Source organism: Lonchura striata, chromosome 5 (assembly GCF_046129695.1).
Source record: "Lonchura striata isolate bLonStr1 chromosome 5, bLonStr1.mat, whole genome shotgun sequence".
NCBI classification, from domain to species: domain Eukaryota; kingdom Metazoa; phylum Chordata; class Aves; order Passeriformes; family Estrildidae; genus Lonchura; species Lonchura striata.
Genome location: NC_134607.1, coordinates 56,880,226 through 56,901,168, shown reverse-complemented (window position 1 = coordinate 56,901,168; position 20,943 = coordinate 56,880,226). Strand labels below are relative to the sequence as shown.

At 47.2% G+C, this 20,943-nt stretch overlaps 7 protein-coding genes, 1 long non-coding RNA gene and 1 pseudogene across 8 annotated transcripts; 5 read left to right on the top strand and 4 right to left on the bottom strand.

Moving 5' to 3' along the window:
* Positions 1–211: 211 nt before the first annotated feature.
* On the bottom strand, positions 212–979 carry LOC110483163 (histone H2B 1/2/3/4/6). The gene has a single exon (XM_077783592.1). It carries the CDS (start codon positions 683–685, stop codon positions 305–307), a length of 381 nt encoding a protein of 126 aa, XP_077639718.1. The 5' UTR covers positions 686–979; the 3' UTR covers positions 212–304.
* On the top strand, positions 969–1,438 carry LOC110483173 (histone H2A-IV-like; annotated as a pseudogene).
* Positions 1,439–1,509: 71 nt separating this feature from the next.
* LOC110483160 (histone H1.01) lies at positions 1,510–3,049 on the bottom strand. Its single transcript, XM_021552844.2, has one exon. The coding sequence runs from the start codon at positions 3,026–3,028 to the stop codon at positions 2,369–2,371; it is 660 nt and encodes a 219-aa protein (XP_021408519.1). The 5' UTR covers positions 3,029–3,049; the 3' UTR covers positions 1,510–2,368.
* A 73-nt stretch (positions 3,050–3,122) lies between these two features.
* LOC110483175 (uncharacterized) lies at positions 3,123–8,838 on the top strand. Its single transcript, XR_002467522.2, has 3 exons — positions 3,123–3,265; positions 7,573–7,743; positions 8,621–8,838. It is a non-coding gene; the product is annotated as an uncharacterized LOC110483175 (long non-coding RNA).
* Positions 8,839–11,490: 2,652 nt separating this feature from the next.
* Positions 11,491–11,910, top strand: LOC110483068 (histone H4). Its single transcript, XM_031506643.2, has one exon. The coding sequence runs from the start codon at positions 11,534–11,536 to the stop codon at positions 11,843–11,845; it is 312 nt and encodes a 103-aa protein (XP_031362503.2). The 5' UTR covers positions 11,491–11,533; the 3' UTR covers positions 11,846–11,910.
* A 580-nt stretch (positions 11,911–12,490) lies between these two features.
* LOC116184597 (histone H2A type 2-C) lies at positions 12,491–13,050 on the bottom strand. The gene has a single exon (XM_031507385.2). It carries the CDS (start codon positions 12,976–12,978, stop codon positions 12,589–12,591), a length of 390 nt encoding a protein of 129 aa, XP_031363245.1. The 5' UTR covers positions 12,979–13,050; the 3' UTR covers positions 12,491–12,588.
* Positions 13,051–14,237: 1,187 nt separating this feature from the next.
* Positions 14,238–14,778, top strand: LOC144246333 (histone H3). Its single transcript, XM_077783591.1, has one exon. The coding sequence runs from the start codon at positions 14,267–14,269 to the stop codon at positions 14,675–14,677; it is 411 nt and encodes a 136-aa protein (XP_077639717.1). The 5' UTR covers positions 14,238–14,266; the 3' UTR covers positions 14,678–14,778.
* Positions 14,779–15,476: 698 nt separating this feature from the next.
* Positions 15,477–15,994, top strand: LOC144246279 (histone H2A type 2-C). Its single transcript, XM_077783134.1, has one exon. It carries the CDS (start codon positions 15,530–15,532, stop codon positions 15,917–15,919), a length of 390 nt encoding a protein of 129 aa, XP_077639260.1. The 5' UTR covers positions 15,477–15,529; the 3' UTR covers positions 15,920–15,994.
* A 624-nt stretch (positions 15,995–16,618) lies between these two features.
* On the bottom strand, positions 16,619–17,081 carry LOC144246278 (histone H4). Its single transcript, XM_077783133.1, has one exon. The coding sequence runs from the start codon at positions 17,036–17,038 to the stop codon at positions 16,727–16,729; it is 312 nt and encodes a 103-aa protein (XP_077639259.1). The 5' UTR covers positions 17,039–17,081; the 3' UTR covers positions 16,619–16,726.
* Between the last annotated feature and the right edge of the window lie 3,862 nt (positions 17,082–20,943).

Genomic DNA, 20,943 nt, shown 5'->3' with positions numbered 1-20,943 from the left:
AAACCCCGACTAACACCCCCGCCACTTAAAATCGTCTCTACAGACATATGGTATCTACTGAAAGTTCATTAACTGGACGGCAGTATTTTATCAAAATAACCATTAAGCAGTAAGCAAAACCCAAAACCCCTTAAAACGCCCCCTCTCCCCAAAAACCCCACCAAACCCCAGAAGTGCCACCCTAAAGATTCCACACTAAGAAAGGGTAAAGTGATTTTTCTTAATTGATTGTTCAGCCCCTTTATTGAAAAAGTGGGTGGCTCTTAAAAGAGCCTTTGGGTTAAACAGTATTTCTGGCAAGCATTTACTTGGAGCTGGTGTACTTGGTGACAGCCTTGGTGCCCTCGGACACGGCGTGCTTGGCCAGCTCGCCGGGCAGCAGCAGGCGCACGGCCGTCTGGATCTCCCGCGAGGTGATGGTGGAGCGCTTGTTGTAGTGCGCCAGGCGCGACGCCTCGCCCGCGATGCGCTCGAAGATGTCGTTGACGAAGGAGTTCATGATGCCCATGGCCTTGGACGAGATGCCCGTGTCGGGGTGCACCTGCTTCAGCACCTTGTACACGTAGATGGAGTAGCTCTCCTTGCGGCTCTTCTTGCGCTTCTTGTCGCCCTTCTTCTGCGTCTTGGTCACCGCCTTCTTGGAGCCCTTCTTGGGCGCGGGGGCGGACTTGGCCGGCTCGGGCATGGCGACAGCGGCTTGTCTCCAAACAGCACCGCGCTGCTGCAGAACCGACCCGGGGGCGAAGTGAGGAACGCGGCTGCGTGACACCTATTTATAGCGCGTCTATGCAAATGAGCAGCTTCTGCCCTGCGCGTTCTTATTGGTCAGACTACAAAATGATATCATCACTCACCATTTTTCGCGTCTGATTGGTCAGAATTGGATTCGCCTTCACATTGGCTGTCTGCACAAGACCTACTTCTCAGCCTATCCGCGAAGGGTTGAGACAGTAAAACGAGAGCGGAGCCGGGGAGCGCTGAGTGCCGGCTGCGCTTTTCTGTGCCAGGGGAGCGAAGCGAGGGAAGATGTCCGGGCGCGGGAAGCAGGGCGGCAAGGCGCGCGCCAAGGCCAAGTCGCGCTCGTCGCGGGCCGGGCTGCAGTTCCCCGTGGGCCGCGTGCACCGGCTGCTGCGCAAGGGCAACTACGCGGAGCGCGTGGGCGCCGGCGCGCCCGTGTACCTGGCGGCCGTGCTGGAGTACCTGACGGCCGAGATCCTGGAGCTGGCGGGCAACGCGGCCCGCGACAACAAGAAGACGCGCATCATCTCCCGATACCTGTACCTCCGCCATCCGCAACGACGAGGAGCTCAACAAGCTGCTGGGCAAGGTGACGATCGCGCAGGGCGGCGTGCTGCTGCCCAAGAAGACTCGACAGCCACAAGGCTAAACCCAAGTAAACCCGAAAAGTTAGGCGGCACGTTCGGTTTTCGGAAAAAACCCAAAGGCTCTTTTCAGAGCCACCCACAAAGTCCTAAGAGAGCTGAATTATCCAAACTACAGTGAAGGTCGTTTTGTATTAATTACTCAGTTTTTGTTTCAACTTCCTTTATTTTTGGTTGGATAAAGTTTTCCATATGTTTGTTAATGAAATTGTACCAAAACGTTCTCCTCTCCATGCAAGTTCTTTCTGGCATGGGGTATTTTCCGTTTAGTTCTTAGGTCTGAGAACATGCGGACACTATTCGTTGGCAGTTCCTGTCCCACCTCCCTTTTCCGCCTATTTCTTCGAGTGTCTGATACAGTTCCAGAGATGGGAGGCGTAATCGTCTTCGGGGAAGGGAGGGGGAATGGCAGCGGGCCGGGATTTCCTCTGGCCAATCGTTGGGCAGGGCGGGTTTTTCAATACTTAAAGCCTTCTTTCTCATCGGGAACAAAAGGATTGGCAGTAGGGCTGGTTCTGTGTCAGTAAAGAAACCCACCCCTCCTCCCCCTAACACAAAAAGGCATTTACGGATAACAAAGAGAAATAATTCAATATATTAGACATGGCTCAGTAGTAGCGTGCCTGGCAATTGCATTATTTTGTTACAAAATATATCTTTAAAAAAACGTACATCCGATCTTTTATCAAATCATTATAAAACATTGTTTCTTGTAGTCAAAGTAATCACTTGGAGGCAAAACAGAAGTCTACACTTCCCTGAAGTCGCCGTGCTCTACCGCGTTCGTAACTATTTCTTTCTATAATCCCTAGGAAACTAAAAAAAACACAAGACACAATTGACCTCTTGACAACTTACGAATTGCTGGACCCTTGCTGCAGATTACGGACGACTTCGGTGCATCAGCTCCTTTAGGAAAGTGTGGGTGGCTCTTAAAAGAGCCGTTGGATAACAAAGTATGTAGAACAAAACTCTCCTGGAACAATTTACTTCTTTTTGGGCGCCGCCTTCTTCGCCTTGGCCGCTTTGGGTTTGGCTGCCTTGGGCTTGGCTGCTTTGGGCTTCACCGCCTTTGCCTTAGCCGGGCTCTTCGCTGCCTTCTTGGGGCGGCCGGCCTTTGCGGCTTTCTTGGGGCTCTTGGCCGCTTTTTTGGCCGCTGCAGCCGCCGGCTTCTTCGCCTTCTTGGGGCTCTTCTTCACTGCCGCCGCTTTCTTGGGCTTCTTGGCAGCGCTGGCGGGCTTCTTCGCCGCCGGCTTCTTGGGCTTAGCTGCTGGCGCCCTTTTCTTCGGGGCTTTTTCTTTCACTTCTCCGGGCTTCTTGTTGAGTCGGAAAGAGCCGGAGGCGCCGGTGCCCTTGGTCTGCACCAGGGTGCCCTTGCTGACGAGGCTCTTGAGCCCCAGCTTGATGCGGCTGTTGTTCTTCTCCACATCGTAGCCGCCGGCGGCCAGCGCCTTCTTGAGCGCGGCGAGGGAGAGCCCCTTGCGCTCCTTGGAGGCGGACACGGCCTTGGTGATCAGCTCGGTGACGCTGGGCCCCGCGGGCTTGCGGGCTTTGGAGCCGCTCGCCGCCTTCTTCGGCTTCTTGGCGGCGGCCTTGGCGCCGGGCGCGGGCGCATCGGGGGCGGCGGTGGGAGCGGTCTCCGACATCGCGGCGACTTCCTCTGCGGAGCGGCGCACACAATTGGGCTGGCCCGGGTCAGATGCTCGTATTTTTAGAGCGGAGCCGCGCCGTGATTGGTGGCTTGCAGAGCCCGCCCCGCTGCACGGCCGGGGAGCCCTTCGGTGTGCTCGATTTGTGTTTCTTTGGACTAACAAAAGTGTATTTTCCTCGGAATTTCTGCCACCAAATCGCCCAGTTTCCCCGGTGAGGGGGGAGAAGAGCAGGTACTTGCGTTCGGGAGAGTTTCCTGCGGCAAACACGCGATTTGAGTTAAAGGAGAGGCGATAAATCCCGTGTGCTGCTGCTGGAGAGACCTGTGAAGGGAGAAACTTTTGTTTTTCCTTGCAAATTAAAAATTTCCTTTTGACATAAATGTCACAGCAACAACTCAGTCTTATTCTTTAGAGGGTTTTCTTGGGGTCAAAGTTAAAATCTGACGATTTGAAGCTATCTTGACAGTTTAAATTGATTTTGAAGAGGAGGAAGTAACACAAACTCCTTTTTCAGCTCTGAATATGGATTAAGAACCGGTTCCTTTGACCATGTGTTTTACCTACTAAAACGCTAAAGTCTGGTGAGATAGTGTCTCGTACAGCCAATTATTCTACTTTTTATAGAAAGAGAAGCAATTTGTTATTATCTGGAGATTGCTGAACATAGAGTTGGTTTATATTGTCTTCCTGGAATTTCAGTACACGGAGGAAAAGTTACTCTGCTGCCCTATGTGGGGTGTTTTCTTTTTGTTTGTTTTCCACACAAATTTTTCTACTAAATATTTCGTAAATCGAGCTATTTGCTTATCATGTTCCAAATTATTTTGAAGTATATAATAATTTAAAACCTTATGTTACAAAACTGCAGCTTTGTAAAAGAAAACAGTCTCCTACACTTCTGTTGTTTATGGAAATTATCTTTGTCGCTGGTAATTTAAGATTTGCCAGGAGTAGCATTGCAGTTTAGTAAGTTTAGTAATCATGCTCTTCATTCCCAAAGAATATTACCTTGTTTTATGTTTTCTCTAAGTGATAGAACTGTGAACCTTGTTACTGTTTGGATTTTTTGTATGTCTCACAGAATATGGCTACACAAAGGTTTAGCTAAAGCCTCTGAATTCTGAATCCCCTTCTCACGCTAAATAAAACCCACCTATTTATTACTTGTGCATTTTACAGGAATCACTGAAATAAGGAAATACTTTTATGACAGAAACTAGAGCATTTTGTGATAACCTGAGTTTTAACGAGGGGAGAGGTAGGCCATAGGTCATTCCTAAACCAGGAAGGAGTCAACCTGATATCTGGTAGAAGATGGTGTAATATGCTCAACAGAACAGAGCTCTGGCTTAATATTTCACTAATCTGTAACTGATTGTGAAAAAAAAAATGTGTATTATCCATTGTCTTCTGTAGTTGTTTAAGAATCACAAAGACTACACTACATCAGTTCCTTTGGTATTACCTAATATAACATATAATGTGAATACAGTATTTAAGTATGTATTAGCAACTAGAAATTCAGCGTTTTTGAGTAGATAGTTTTAGGGAAAAGTAATTCTATTTCTGTGTCAGGTTTCATTTACAATGGCTATTTTATAAATACTAAAATGTGTATAAGGTGAGAGATTTAGCTTGCTGTAAAATTGTGTTCCAGGGAATGTGAAATTATGAATAAATGCAATGAAGGGGAAAATTGTGACCTCTACCCCATAAAGATAAAATACTATAAAAAAGGTTGCAGTCAAAATGCACTTGAGCTCTGCAATGCTTTAAGGGGAAGTTAAATGAGAGAAGAGCTAATCAAATTGTGACTTCCAAGGTCCTGTTTGGCAATACTATGTAACAAAATGTAAAGATACAGGGATTAAATTGAGTGGATGTGTTATTGCAGATATACCTTCAGAAATTGCCAAATGAAAGTAAAATGTTTTGAAGCCTTTATCTTGTACATGTAAAACTATGAGTGAACCTTTCCATTGATTTGGCTGCATAATGTGATAAGGTAGCAATTGCTGGGAAGATATAAAATTTAGCAGTTGCCTAGAGACTTCATTGCATATAGACAGAGGAAAAGAATAGATCATGAGTGACATGTCAGCAAAATTAAAAATTCCTTTTTGTTTATTCTTGTTATTTTTAACACATTTACTTCAATAATCTTCACTGAAGGAAATATAAATATTCCAGCTCTCATTTGTGGCTTCACAGAGTCTTCATTCACATTTGTTGGTGGCAAAATTGAGGTGGCTAAAATGGCCACTCTCCCAGTTTTCTGCCTGGCTTTTCTCCCAGCAGTTGCTACCCTTTCTTCATTAAAAAAAAAAAAAAAAAAAAAATCGACTTAGTATCTATGTGTCAGCTTCTGGTCTCCAGCTAAAATGTAGTAACTTAAACTGAAGTAACTTCAGAAATTTAATTACAGAGAAGCTATGTAATTTTTTTTATGGTTTTGCAGCAGGTAGATAAACCAATTTTACTGATGCAGAATGGCTGCTTGGAACACATATTCGTCTTTATGAAAGAAATAGATACAAGAACAATGTTTTGGAAAGCTAAGGTGTATTTGGCAATTTTAAAAAGAGCTGCTCTGCAGTCAGAACAGATAGTTAAAAAAGAATGAACAGATGTACTCAGGCAGAGAAAAAATGTGGTGAAAGGTTACCCAAAAGGCAGAAATGGCAGTTTTACCTTTAGCTGAACAAATGAAGAAGGGAAATAATCCTGTTTTAGACATAGGTTATTATGGAAATATATTATTGAGAAGACACTACATAGACTGTTACATATAGTTTGGTTTTCCCAATGAGACTAGAGGGAGGTAGAATTCATTATTAATAAAGAGAAGGAAAGTAATAGCAGTATCTCCAGCAATACTTCTGGAGAAGGCACCACTGTAAGGTCTACTTCATATGAATTATTTCAATCCTTCTCACCTTATGAGCACCCCAGCAGGCCATACTGCGTAACAAACCTGCAATTTGAGGCTTCCCTACAAGTTGCTTCCCTTCAGATACCCAAATCTGTCCAACTTTTGCAGTTATCATTAAGACCTCTTGGCATTAGGAAGGAGACAGGAGAACCACAGCCAAGAGCTGGCAGTACACCTGAGAGCTATCAAGTGTTCCCATCTGCAGTTTAGGACCTGCCAATACTTGTTCCTATGAAAATAAGCTGTGGGTTATATTTAGGTATGTCTGCATTAAGGAGAGGTAGCACAGTAGTTGTTCCCAAGCAATTTTGTTAGGAGGCATTAGCATGAGAGCCAGCCACACAGACGTGGCTGCTGGGCTGCCCTGCCTGCTGAGGCTGGGTGCTGTGTTCAGGCATTCTCAGGCAGCTGAAGGAGGCACAGCTGTGACACTGGGGCACCAGAGCCCCTCTCCTCGCTTCGGATGGCAATTTCCAGAGAGATTTAAGTGAGGGCTTTTACATTATGAGCTGCCTTCCCACATACATGTTCCACAGGAAAGAGGTGTAAATGCTCCCTGCAACCATGATTACACTCCTATTACAGTGTTACACCCATGCCTTACTTGGCCTCAGTGACATCATCTTTCATCTGAGTTTCAAATGTAATAACACTTGTGTGATCCAACCAGCCAGCACAGTTTAGCAACTTTTAACACCTAGCTAAGGAATTTTGAAGCGAGACCTACCAAACTACAAACTTGTTGCAGCTCAGCAGAACAAGCCTCTGCCTACACTATCCTAATATCTGCTGCTTCTGCTCTTAAGACTCCTAAGTATACTGAGGTCACATAAGGCCTTTTAAATTCAGGGTATGAGTGAGTATCTGTAAGGAGGAGAACAAATAGGTTAGGGCAACAGATGACTCCCCATAGACTCAGCTTCCTGGAATGTTGTACACTCCTCCCTGTACCTTTGGTTAAGGGTTGGGACTCCTGTTGTGTCCTCCCTTCTTCATTGCCATGTAATTTGGCAATTGAAAATCTATAGTCTGAAACCTGGATATGTCCATAGTTAGGAGGCATTGGGAAGGAAATCCTTCCTGGGAAAGCAAAAAAATTGTCAGCAAAAAATGCAGGGGCCCAAAACCTTTCTCAGAACAGCTAATGATGAAAAAAATGGACTTTGTTCTTTACTCTGTGTATGCATTTATTAGCTTAAGGCATTTTTTTCTTTTTTCACACACATTTGAATGTCATAATCAGTGTGAGATTGAGGACACTTCAGGCCCTTTGACAAACTGTTCCTGAGAGGTGAACAACATTAACAGAAGTTGCATCAGCTATGGCTCCCCAAAGAAATTGTCTCCTCCTGAATCAAGAGTGCCTTGCTTTGACTTGCATTAAGTGGTGAGGTCCACCAAGGCAGGGTGACACCACACTATCCTTTCATAGCAGCCTCTCCATCAGCAGAGAATCCTGGCTGCTCAGACTAGCCAGCAGCTCATATGGAGGGCTGCTAAGCAGCTCACTCTTTCTCCATGCAACGCTGCAGCACTTCTGTGAATTTTCTGCCCTCCATACTTTCCTGCTTGTGTGAAAATACTGTTTGTAACTTCTGGTACACAGGAGGGAGCAATGTGATGAATCTAAATGTCACTTCCCACTCCAGCCAGAAATGTGTTTGGAACCTACGGAGGGACAAAGTGTCCTTGGATCCATGGTGCATGCACAGCTGGTCTGCAATCTGCCATCTTCCTGGCTGTTGATGTCCCAGACACCGATGTGACACACTTCCAGGTAAATTTATGTTGGCAGGCAACTCATTTTTTTGCCTCAGGCACTGACAGTGTCACCCAGGCACAGCAGGTGAAGAGCCAGAGCCCTGTGTAACACACCATGCAAAGGGGCTCTCCTTAAGTGGTGCTGCCTTCCTGTTATTCATCAGAGGTGTGAAGGTGAACCAGGTACTGGCTCTAGACAAGGTTGTTTGTGCCATCTTTCTGCAGCAGGAGTATTGCAAGTTAGCATTTGGGAACTCACTGTATAGGATGTTTTCCCATAGAAGGGAACAAAAAGGTTTTGAAGAGTTGTTCACTGGGTAAGTGTTGTGCTGTAGTTCCTGTTTTTAAAGTACATGCTTTGCAGCTCTGCAGTCCATGGTCTGGTGCCAGAATAGCACTATCTCAGATCAGTATGTTGTCCAGATTGCCAGGGGTACTGGAAGGGCTGGCTGGTGCCTTAATTTCCCCCCAATATATTAATGAGGTCAGCAACTTGTCACCTCTGCTGTCATACAGTTAGGAAGTCGAGTTTCAGAGGCTTGTGAGACTATATATGTATGGTTTGGGCACATTCAGGAAGAATATATTTCATCTGTTTTGCCTGCAAATTGCCTTGGTCCCATAAAAGATTGGCTTCCATAATGACTGTATTAAAACTAAATCTTTTTCTTTCTGGCACAGGTGCTTTTTTGTTTTGTTTGCTTTTTGTTGTTTGGTTTTTGTTCAGGTTTTTTTTTTGTTTTTGTTTTTTGTTTTTTTTTTTTCCTTTGGAACTGAAAATGCCACCAAGATTTTGTTGATTTGCTTTCAAAATACAGAATAGAGTAAAAACTTTAACTTTTTTATTCTGTTTGAGATTTGTAGTTTGTAACATCTGTCATTTAATTGTGTAGGTAGCAAGACTAGCATAGAAGGCCAGCACTGAGCAGCCAGGAGCACGGAGCAGCAGACATCCAGCTGTATAGAGGTGGTAAGTAAAGAGAAACCTGCTGGGGTTTGGGTTTGCTCAAACTGCAATGAGACATGTACAAGGAAACTTAATAGCTTAAATTACTCAAAGCTGTTGAGAAAGGGGCCTGGTGATCAATAAAGTGAACGTCTGAGTAATTCTAATATTAATTGTCCAAATCTAAGGCATGGTCTTCTTATTAAAAAATTTATTAGGATAAAAAAATAAGAAAAAAAATTAAAATAAATAGAACCGAAACCAAAGTGAAGGAGAAGTTGCAATTTCTTACTGTTTTATCAGTTCTTTAGGCCTTGGTGTTCTTGAGTACATAGAAAGGCTTTCAAGGGTTATCACTGTCAGCCACATCAGTGAATAAAGACAGGAATTTTTGTTTGCATTTGACACTAATGAAAAAAAAAGATGGGTTCTTAATCTTCAAGTTTGTTTGAGTTTAGATTTTTATTATTTTCATTTTACCACATGTGCTTATTGTCTCTGCATGGTTAATGGTCTTAGCTTTAGTTTGTGTTATAGTTTGGGTGTTTTGGGGTTTTTTTGTTAGTTTTTTTTTTTTTTTTGTTACCTTCTCCTTGGGTACCAGGATCATCTGGTTATGGTCCTTTCAAACTTGAGGGACACACAAGCTCTATTAGGCTAATATTGGGAACATGAAATTTGTAAGCCTGGGAAAGGCCAGAAGAATACACAGTGCAATAGCAGAACTTGTTTCTTAAGTTAGTAATATCCGCAGGTATCCAAGAGTGAGGAGAAATTAATAGGTGTTATGAGCAGGACAGCCTTGAGATTCTGCTGTCTGAATTGCATGCTGCAGACATAATTATAATGCTTGTAGAAATGAGTAATTAACAGGACATATCTTTCTGAACCAATATCCCAACTGTAACAGAGGCTAGTACATAAAGAGAGTAAGAGCAATAGCTGATAATCTCATCTAAGTTGTCCTCTAGGTTTTAGTGCTTTGTAGGCCAGAGACTCATTGAGTCAGAGGGGATGTCTTAGGACAGGGATGAATTAGGGACCTGAACATGCAGTTTTCTTCTTTGTGTATAGCAGTTGCTTCCTCTAGACAAAACATTTTTCATGTTTTGGGATTTGCTTTAGCATTACAAATCAAAAGGGTGAAGAATAGGTGATTGGAAATGGTAGATGGACAAATGAGTGAGGGACATGTATACTCCATGGACCGTATCCCTGTCATAGTGGAGAATTCTACTAACACGTGGATAGCTGTCCTCAGTGTGTGCCTGTGTTATAAAATGCTGCTGGAAAACATGCATGAAATGAACCAAAATGCCAACCAGCAAAGAGAGTGAACTGAATAAATACCCTTTCCTGTACCTGGAGAGATGAAGATAATACATGTGAAACAGAGGGAATGGCAAGTCATATAAAAGAAGATATAAAAAGGAATCAGGGATCTTCAGGGCTGGGCTGAGGCATTCTTATATAAAATATCTGAGCAGAAAGATGCTTTGAAACAATTACTCCACCATTATATTTTTAGAACCCATCTTTTTTTCAGACTTACCTTGCTGGAGTCACTGTGACTAAGGCAGAAAAAAATGCCAGAGTCAATGAGAAAAAGAGTTGCCAGAGTTCAGAGATCTTTCCAAGCCCTTCGCTTTCAAGGACTTTCCTCTGTCTCTGTGTGAGTAATAATGTGTGTATTTGGCCATGATGAGCTCAGGCAAATTCTCCATATTGGAATTATGTTAATTGCACAGAGCCAGTGGGTCCTGATCTACAAATGGAGTCCTGAACTACAAATGGAGGACTGCAGGCATAGCCAACAGAAAAGAGGCATGGACTGAAAAGTCATTATGTCTGATTTTCAGAGTCATGCAGTTATACCAAAATAACAAAGAGAAATGTCATCACTTGCAACATACCTTTGTGAAAGGAAAACATATTACATGAAGGAAAGAGTATCCACTCAGAATTGTGCCATGCCTTTAAAAATGATGGTACACAGGAACATGGCTGTCACAGCCATTTTTGTTGTGCATTTGACATATGTTAATAATTTGAATCCAGTTAGAAGTAATTACCTAATAGCAATATAGTGCTTTTTAAATATCACCAGGATGTCTGGAACTTAATGTGAAACAAACATTAAAGACAGAAAATAAAGGGTGAATGGGAAGCAAACACTGGAAACACTAGGATAGAAAATAAAGGGTGTTCAGTTCATTGCTGAAAAAGTCCTGTGCAGGTTCGCCAGTGATAACAATACACTAGGAGTCAGACATAGCCAGCTTTGAGAAAAACAAACGTTTAATTCTGGTCTAAGGTGAAAACTTAGGCATGATTTTCCTCATGTCTCATGGTATGTAAAACAAATACTAAACTGAAGTCCTGAAGCTGACCGAAGAATTGTTACGTTTATTAGGTGTCTAACAGTTTATCGAATGCCTAAATGGAACCTCAGCAGTGAAAATATATGGTCGGTAAGGCCATAAAAACCGTGAGCGGTGGCCGAAAGTCCGCCACGTCCTGGCACAGTGGCATTGTCACGCCATCAGGGAAAAAAAAGGGGTTTCCTTTCGTGCCACGGCTGCAGAGGGGACGAAGCAGAGAAAAGCGGTTCGGGGGAAGCGAGGGGCTGGGGAATGCGAGCGAGGCGGGCGGAGCGGGGGCAGCAGAAGCGGAGCGGGGAGGGCGCGGAGGAGCCGCCGGGCCCGGGGAGGAGCCCGGCAGCGGCCAAAGGGGCGGAGGCGCAGGCGCGGCCCCACGCGCCGTGCCCGCCCCTGCTCCCAACCAGGTCGGCTCCCGTCGCATAAAAGCTCGGGCCGCAGGCGGCGCCGCCTCGCAGCAGCAGCGCCGTGAGTGCAGCACCATGTCTGGTCGGGGCAAGGGCGGCAAGGGGCTCGGCAAGGGCGGCGCCAAGCGCCACCGCAAGGTGCTGCGCGACAACATCCAGGGCATCACCAAGCCGGCCATCCGCCGCCTGGCTCGGCGCGGCGGCGTCAAGCGCATCTCGGGGCTCATCTACGAGGAGACGCGCGGTGTGCTCAAGGTCTTCCTGGAGAACGTGATCCGCGACGCCGTCACCTACACGGAGCACGCCAAGAGGAAGACGGTCACGGCCATGGACGTGGTCTACGCCCTTAAGCGCCAGGGTCGCACCCTCTACGGCTTCGGCGGCTAAAGCCTTGCATTCTTGTCAAACCACCACCGCTACTGGATCACAAAGGCTCTTTTCAGAGCCACCCACCTATTTCCTGAAAAGAGCTGTGTTGCTGTGTCTTGGGCTTTTGTATTTGCTACTGCTTCTTTCCCCCTAACTGCACCTGTCTTCCATCCCTCTCTGTCGCGCTTTGAGTAGGTCGGCTTGCTTGCTCCTCAGCGGCTTTTAGGAAAGGAAAAAAAAAAAAACTTCTTCACAATAAGGCCGTTGCAGCATTCTTTTCCTTATTCCCGGCCCGTGACTCAAAGGCAGCTGCAGATCCAGCCGCAGCGCCTAGCAGTAACGCTGTGGCGGAGGATCTTCGCTCGTGCGGCCGCCGCTGCCGCCCGGGGGACCGCGGGCCCGCGGCCGGGGAGGGTTCGGCGCCCGCGCCATTTCCAAAAGCCCGCGCAGCCCGCGATTGGCTCCGGCACATTCCGCGCTCGTCCCAGCACAGCAGCTCCCTGTGCGCCGGGAACAGTGATCCGACCGATCCCGGCCCACGACGATAAACGTGTCCTGGCAGAACCGGCCCGGGTTGGCTACAGCAACACACGCCAAAACACACGCACACGCATACAGAGCCAGAGACAAGCACAGGCACCCTTTCCCACTCCCCTGGCACCATGGCCGCAGCACTTCAAGCTCTTTCTCGAGGCCGTGGGTGGCTCTGAAAAGAGCCTTTGGGTTTCGCTTCTGGGCTCCGGACGCTTCCGCCGCCTGGTTTACTTGCTCTTGGCTTTGTGGCTCTCAGTCTTCTTGGGCAGCAGCACGGCCTGGATGTTGGGCAGCACGCCGCCCTGCGCGATCGTCACCTTGCCCAGCAGCTTGTTGAGCTCCTCGTCGTTGCGGATGGCGAGCTGCAGGTGGCGGGGGATGATGCGCGTCTTCTTGTTGTCGCGGGCCGCGTTGCCCGCCAGCTCCAGGATCTCGGCCGTCAGGTACTCCAGCACGGCCGCCAGGTACACGGGCGCGCCGGCGCCCACGCGCTCCGCGTAGTTGCCCTTGCGCAGCAGCCGGTGCACGCGGCCCACGGGGAACTGCAGCCCGGCCCGCGACGAGCGCGACTTGGCCTTGGCGCGCGCCTTGCCGCCCTGCTTCCCGCGCCCGGACATGTTCGCTCCCTCGCTCGCTCTGCGGACAAACTCCCGCCGACAACGAAAAACTGCACCGCCGTCACCGCCGCCCTCAGTCCTCCGCCTTTATATCCCCTCCCTTCGCGCGGCCGCCGACTCCTGATAGGCCGAGACCCCCTATCGGAGCACACGCCGCCCAATGGCGCAGCGAATCTCACCCTGACCAATCGCGAGGGGCGCAGCGCCCAAAGGCTCCGCCCGCGCTCTCCGCGCGGCCAATGACGAGCCACGCCGGGCGGGCCCCGGCTCTGCCCGCGGGAACCGGCGCTCCCGCCGCCGCCCCCGCGCGGACCGCCGGGGCCGCGCTGCCCCGTCCCGCACCGTGTTCGCTCTCTCCCGTGTCTTAATATGCTTTTAAAGCCGCCGGTCTCCACAGTGCTGGTCGTGGGGGCCGAGTCGAGGAAATAAAGGGGCAAAGAGAGAGCGTGGCGCTGTCTCTGAGGGGCAAAAGCGGAACAGAGGGGACACGCATGGACTGACAAGGAAGCATTGCCCTCCTACATTTTTATCGGGAATTTATTTATAAAGAGCATCTAAAGTTAAAACTTAAACTGAATCTAAACCTTCAGTTATAAGCTTTGATTCATAACCATAGCTCACAATTTCATAACTGCTAAATAATGTTAATATATCAGTGTGTTATCAATCGGAACTTAAAGCTCCGAATAGTTTTCATTCTTGGACTGAAATTACTTATTTAATATCACTTTTAAATATTCATTTCAAGTATATATTTTCAACTAATTTTTTTTCCCTTTTATATTTTGCATAATTCTGTGATAATTTAGGGTATCTAAATAAAGATAAAAATACCTTCAAGTAATTTTTTTTTGTTAGGTCTGCACAAACATATCCACTAAGAAAGAAGTGAAAATTTCACACTAAACTAATGATAAAGTAAGTTAATAAGCAAGGTACAATTATAACCTTGCACAATGTAAAAAATACTTTTAAGGCGTGCGTGATTTAGCACTGAAGTAATATTCTGTCTGTTAAAAACAATACCAAGTCGAAGAGATTTCGCAAATGATAATACTATACATTGTAAATACTTACAAGAACACAAAGTACTCAATAAGAACAGAGGCTGAGAATGGTAGGCAGGATCTGGGAAGGGCGGGAATTTTAAAATTTGAATCCACCAATGAAATTCTGCATCTACTCGCCTGCCTATCAGAGGATGCACCAGGTCTATAAATAAGCCCCAAATACAGGCAGGCATTCATTGCTACTGTAGCTAACTGCTCGGTTGCTTCCCTTTGGAGTGATGGCGCGCACGAAGCAGACGGCGCGGAAGTCGACGGGCGGCAAGGCGCCCCGCAAGCAGCTGGCCACCAAGGCTGCCCGCAAGAGCGCGCCGGCCACGGGCGGCGTCAAGAAGCCGCACCGCTACCGGCCCGGCACGGTGGCGCTGCGCGAGATCCGGCGCTACCAGAAGTCCACGGAGCTGCTGATCCGCAAGCTGCCCTTCCAGCGCCTGGTGCGCGAGATCGCGCAGGACTTCAAGACCGACCTGCGCTTCCAGAGCTCGGCCGTCATGGCGCTGCAGGAGGCCAGCGAGGCCTACCTGGTGGGGCTCTTCGAGGACACCAACCTGTGCGCCATCCACGCCAAGCGCGTCACCATCATGCCCAAGGACATCCAGCTGGCCCGCCGCATCCGCGGTGAGCGTGCATAAGCTTTGTGAGAAATAACCTGTTTGAAGAAAACCCATTTAAATCAACACAACGGCTCTTTTAAGAGCCACTACATTTACAATAAAAGGAGCTGTAACACTGAGGTTTGCATTGTGTGTATATGGACTCTTACCCAAAACCCCACTGAAAGTTTAAAACCCAGAGTGAATGGAACTGAATGTTGGATTTCATACAATTATATTTTGGGATACAAACTAGAGGATTGGGTTTTTCCGGTGCGGGGAAGTGTATGACGTCTTAAAAGCTGGAAAAAATATAGAAAAGGTGTTAAAATCGAGTGCAATAGCAGGGAAATAACCCACCATGGAACAACGGAAATTTTACAGATCCCTCAGTCCGTGCGTGTCCCCTCTGTTCCGCTTTTGCCCCTCAGAGACAGCGCCACGCTGTCTCTCTTTGCCCCTTTGTTTCCTCGACTCGGCCCCCACGACCAGCACTGTGGAGACCGGCGGCTTTAAAAGCATATTAAGACACGGGAGAGAGCGAACACGGTGCGGGACGGGGCAGCGCGGCCCCGGCGGTCCGCGCGGGGGCGGCGGCGGGAGCGCCGGTTCCCGCGGGCAGAGCCGGGGCCCGCCCGGCGTGGCTCGTCATTGGCCGCGCGGAGAGCGCGGGCGGAGCCTTTGGGCGCTGCGCCCCTCGCGATTGGTCAGGGTGAGATTCGCTGCGCCATTGGGCGGCGTGTGCTCCGATAGGGGGTCTCGGCCTATCAGGAGGCGGCGGCCGCGCGAAGGGAGGGGATATAAAGGCGGAGGACTGAGGGCGGCGGTGACGGCAGTGCAGTTTTTCGTTGTCGGCGGGAGTTTGTCCGCAGAGCGAGCGAGGGAGCGAACATGTCCGGGCGCGGGAAGCAGGGCGGCAAGGCGCGCGCCAAGGCCAAGTCGCGCTCGTCGCGGGCCGGGCTGCAGTTCCCCGTGGGCCGCGTGCACCGGCTGCTGCGCAAGGGCAACTACGCGGAGCGCGTGGGCGCCGGCGCGCCCGTGTACCTGGCGGCCGTGCTGGAGTACCTGACGGCCGAGATCCTGGAGCTGGCGGGCAACGCGGCCCGCGACAACAAGAAGACGCGCATCATCCCCCGCCACCTGCAGCTCGCCATCCGCAACGACGAGGAGCTCAACAAGCTGCTGGGCAAGGTGACGATCGCGCAGGGTGGCGTGCTGCCCAACATCCAGGCCGTGCTGCTGCCCAAGAAGACTGAGAGCCACAAAGCCAAGAGCAAGTAAACCAGGCGGCGGAAGCGTCCGGAGCCCAGAAGCGAAACCCAAAGGCTCTTTTCAGAGCCACCCACGGCCTCGAGAAAGAGCTTGAAGTGCTGCGGCCGTGGTGCCAGGGGAGAGGGAAAAGGGTGCCTGTGCTTGTCTCTGGCTCTGTATGCGTGTTACGTGTGTTTTGGCGTGTGTTTGCTGTAGCCAACGCGGGCCGGTTCTGCCGGGACACGTTTATCGTCGTGGGCCGGGATCGGTCGGATCACTGTTCCCGGCGCACAGGGAGCTGCTGTGCTGGGACGAGCGCGGAATGTGCCGGAGCCAATCGCGGGCTGCGCGGGCTTTTGGAAATGGCGCGGGCGCCGAACCCTCCCCGGCCGCGGGCCCGCGGTCCCCGGGGCGGCAGCGGCGGCCGCACGAGCGAAGATCCTCCGCCACAGCGTTACTGCTAGGCGCTGCGGCTGGATCTGCAGCTGCCTTTGAGTCACGGGCCGGGAATAAGGAAAAGAATGCTGCAACGGCCTTATTGTGAAGAACTTAAGCATACAGTAGTTTTCATAGGAAAGGGTTATTTACCCTTGACCTGTGGAGTTGGTTTTTTTTTTTTTTTTCCTTTCCTAAAAGGCACTGAGGAACAAGCAAGCCGACCTACTCAAAGCGCGACAGAGAGGGAGGGAAGACAGGTGCAGTTAGGGGGAAAGCAGCAGTAGCAAATACAAAAGCCCAAGACACAGCAACACAGCTCTTTTCAGGAAATAGGTGGGTGGCTCTGAAAAGAGCCTTTGTGATCCAGTAGCGGTGGTGGTTTGACAAGAATGCAAGGCTTTAGCCGCCGAAGCCGTAGAGAGTGCGACCCTGGCGCTTAAGGGCGTAGACCACGTCCATGGCCGTGACCGTCTTCCTCTTGGCGTGCTCCGTGTAGGTGACGGCGTCGCGGATCACGTTCTCCAGGAAGACCTTGAGCACACCGCGCGTCTCCTCGTAGATGAGCCCCGAGATGCGCTTGACGCCGCCGCGCCGAGCCAGGCGGCGGATGGCCGGCTTGGTGATGCCCTGGATGTTATCGCGCAGCACCTTGCGGTGGCGCTTGGCGCCGCCCTTGCCGAGCCCCTTGCCGCCCTTACCCCGACCAGACATGGTGCTGCACTCACGGCGCTGCTGCTGCGAGGCGGCGCCGCCTGCGGCCCGAGCTTTTATGCGACGGGAGCCGACCTGGTTGGGAGCAGGGGCGGGCACGGCGCGTGGGGCCGCGCCTGCGCCTCCGCCCCTTTGGCCGCTGCCGGGCTCCTCCCCGGGCCCGGCGGCTCCTCCGCGTCCTCCCCGCTCCGCTTCTGCTGCCCCCGCTCCGCCCGCCTCGCTCGCATTCCCCAGCCCCTCGCTTCCCCCGAACCGCTTTTCTCTGCTTCGTCCCCTCCGTCCTGCCACGACCCCAGAGCTGTGTATGGTGTTTTAACAGGTCCCCGCGGTGGTGTAGATCTGGGCTCGGTGTGTGCAGTCCCACGTTCCTCGGAGGGTTGCAGCCCACTTCGCCCTTGTGCTGGGGCTTGCCCGGCCTTGCCGACTCCAGGAACCTTTAGAGTGTGTTGGTGCTGCGCTCTCCCGGTACCGTGTTTCCGAAAAGCGAGGAGCCTTCGGAGTCACTTTTGTGAACTTTGCCCTCTTCTTTCCTGCTACCTGCCGCGCAGCATGGAACCTCTTTCCAACATTGCCACATCACTTTTTCTTCCAGATGTTATAACAGGAACCTATATTTGTCTTCCTCTTTTGTTGCCCTTTCAGATTCATAACAAATATTTTCTACCTTACTGTATTGTTTTGCCTACAGCACTACATTTTTTTTTTTTGCCTGTCAATTTTGGGAATATATAGACTACCTTTTGGAAGCAATATTTTTTTCCAAGCATGTTCACAGATCTTCTATAATTTGATTTTGGTTTACTTCCTTCAGTGAGTCATACTAAATCCTCTTAATCTCTTCTTCCTCTGATGCTGTTCACTCTTTACTGGGAACTTATATGACAGTACATTATAAATAAACTTAACCAAGTACAGCTTATAGTGAAAATAATTGCCAGAAAACACATGCCCACTACAGTAGCCTTTCTCCTTTTTTACATATGTGTATTGGGCCTACATATCATCTGGAACCCTTTTAAGCAAGACTTCATGTGTGTATATATATATATACATATATATATGTACACACATACATATACATTTGATGTATATATATAATATATATATACTAGATATATATGCTATATATATGTATATAATATATATATACATATATATATACTATATATCTAGTATATACCTATATATATACTAGAAAATAATGAATAGCTTAATAATGTATAAAGCCACTGGCCAACCATGGCAAGTTACTTAACCATAATAATTCTGAAAGAATTTCCTGTAGTTTTTCTTAATTAATTTCCCATTTAAGTTTTCCTGCATGTAGTTTGTTGGGGGGAGGGTGTTATGTTTTCCTGAAGGGTTTTGGGCTGTTTGGTTTTTTGATTGGTTTCGTTTTGGCTTGGTTTGTTTTTTTCTTTCAGAAAATCTGTACCAAACTATTATTTTATGTGGAAGATATTTTGATTTGTATGTTACAAACACTTAAGTTGACTTCTCTATATTTCTTCAGTGAGGACCAGCACTGTATACATGAAATGTGAGCATGTCAGCAGTAAACTGAATTTCAACATTGCTTCTAGCCACAGGAAACAGCAGAAATTGTTGTGAAATGGCTTCCCAGGGGTTTGTATGCCTTCAAATGCTTACAGATATGTAGAGCCTTAGAAAGCAAGGTTTCACGAACATTAAATTTTTGTTTTGCATTTTTTGAATAATATTTTCACTCACTTATGAGCCATCTAGTTATCTTCCCCTATTTTGTCTACTTCAATGCATGCTGAAGAATCCACCTGATAATCTCCTTTTATGTGCAAGGATTAAAATCTTCACAAAACTGCAAAGCATCAGGAACACACTTTTCCCTGAATTTTGGTTGTTTACTCAAAATTTCAAGAGCTAAAACTAGAAGAAAGTTCTCTTGGAAGCTTTGCTTTATTCATGTACAATTTACACCATTAGGTTAAAAAAAAATTGTCCTCTTTTGTAAATGCTCAGTAAAGAGATTTTAATGCACCAGTATTAAGACAAGAGTAACATCAAAAAAGAAGGAGGAATGTAAGTATCTTCTTTTTTAGAAGAAACAATTGATATTTTAATGTAGATTAATAGAAAATGAAAAGGAACAAAACATGTTTTGATGTTACAGTGCATGATGTATTTTGCTAAAACTACGACATAGATTTAGTAAGTTTTGAAACAAGCAAGCAGACATTCCATTCAATGGGGAAAGACTGGGAGTGTGGTCTCAAGTAACCACCAGAGTCTGGTCTGTTACACAGTAATAGGAATTCAGTTACCTGGTATCCAGGGAGTTTGGGAACTCCATGAAGTGATTTTGCCATATCAAGGAAAAGGAGAAAAAATCCACATAGGTTAGAAATTTTGCAAACATCATTGACCTCCCTCACTACACTCTATGAAACCTTTATCTGCTTGTGCCGTGTCTGGAGTTTCCAAAGGGCAATGCCTGTTCATTGGCTGTAGACCAGGAGGCCTCACTTACCTCCTGCCACTACAATTCTGGGAAGAGCTCTAACGTGCTTTTTAAAAAACCACATAGGTCACAACATTCTTCAATCAGCTTTGGGAATCTAACCTGGAAAGTGGCTCTTTGTAGTCCATGCTTATTACTAGATCTGTACAGTTGACTAAGCATAAAATGTCCCTTCTCACAATTTGCTCCTTTTTGCCAACTCCAGCAGCAGATTTAGGTCTTATGCTGCATCAGAAACCCCTAGTGTTTCACTTAAGAGGGGAAAAACAATTACAGTCCATTTGTGTTTCTGCATGCTGACCAAGAGCATTTCTGTCCTCTCAAGAGTATTAGTGGACAAAGAATGAAAGACAGCAATATAGTTTCCATTTGTATTTCAATAGTATTCATTTGAATTTGCTACTTAAAAACTGTTTTATTTCCTGAAAATGAGGCATGTTCAATTGCACAAGAAAAAAATAATAAATTTGTACGTCTCTCAAATGTGGAATACAGACTTTTTAAGCATTCTGATGTGCATATCTCAACATAGGTCTTGGCCTATACCCAGAAATTATCAGATAGATAAAATAAGATTGCTGTACAAACAAGCCAGGAGCCTGACCATTGTGGAAGCCACAACACTTGGTGAAAAATTTGGGTTGATTTAGGCATGGGGTAATGGAAATACTAAATCTACACTTGTTATAGGATATTTTCACTTTACTAGTCATTAAGGAAAATAAATGTCAGTGGGCACAGTGGAAAATATGGTAGCCTTTCCTTTATTTAAGCAGAAGTAGCAAAGATTCATTGTTTATTTTACATTAGAACACCTGTGCTAGGCATCAGCTTTGAAATTTGGCATTGAAGTACAGAAAAACAATTTCTTACTACCTACCTTTTTCATCTTCAGAACAGGAGCAAGGGTAAATGTCAAATTTCATTAAGCAATCTGCATAAAGTTGAATTAATTTACAGCATGTGTGGGTAGAGCATGTACCCACTTCACAATGGTGTTTTATTGTCTTCTTTCCCCCTCTTTTAGCCTTCTAAAAAATTCTGGGTAGAATCTCTGTATAGGCCTGTGCTAATTCATAAGCATATTTATTCTCTGGAAGAAAAGCAACAATATTTCACTAAAATAATTTTATGTTTCTATTGACATTTGCTGATTTTAAAATTATGGGGAAGGTGAATGGAGTGATGATATCCAAACACAACTTCTGAAGAAGATGAAGAAATGATGGACTATCAAAGACTTGGGAAGCCTTCCTGGTATACGTATGCAAATGAATCAACTTGCTCTGTTGAGCAGATGTTCCCTTTATTGGCTTTTCATGGCGGATGAAAAAATAAATTTTAGTCTACAGAGGCTGAGAAATTAAAGCCCACTAATTTGATTACAATACAAGTACTTGGATGATCC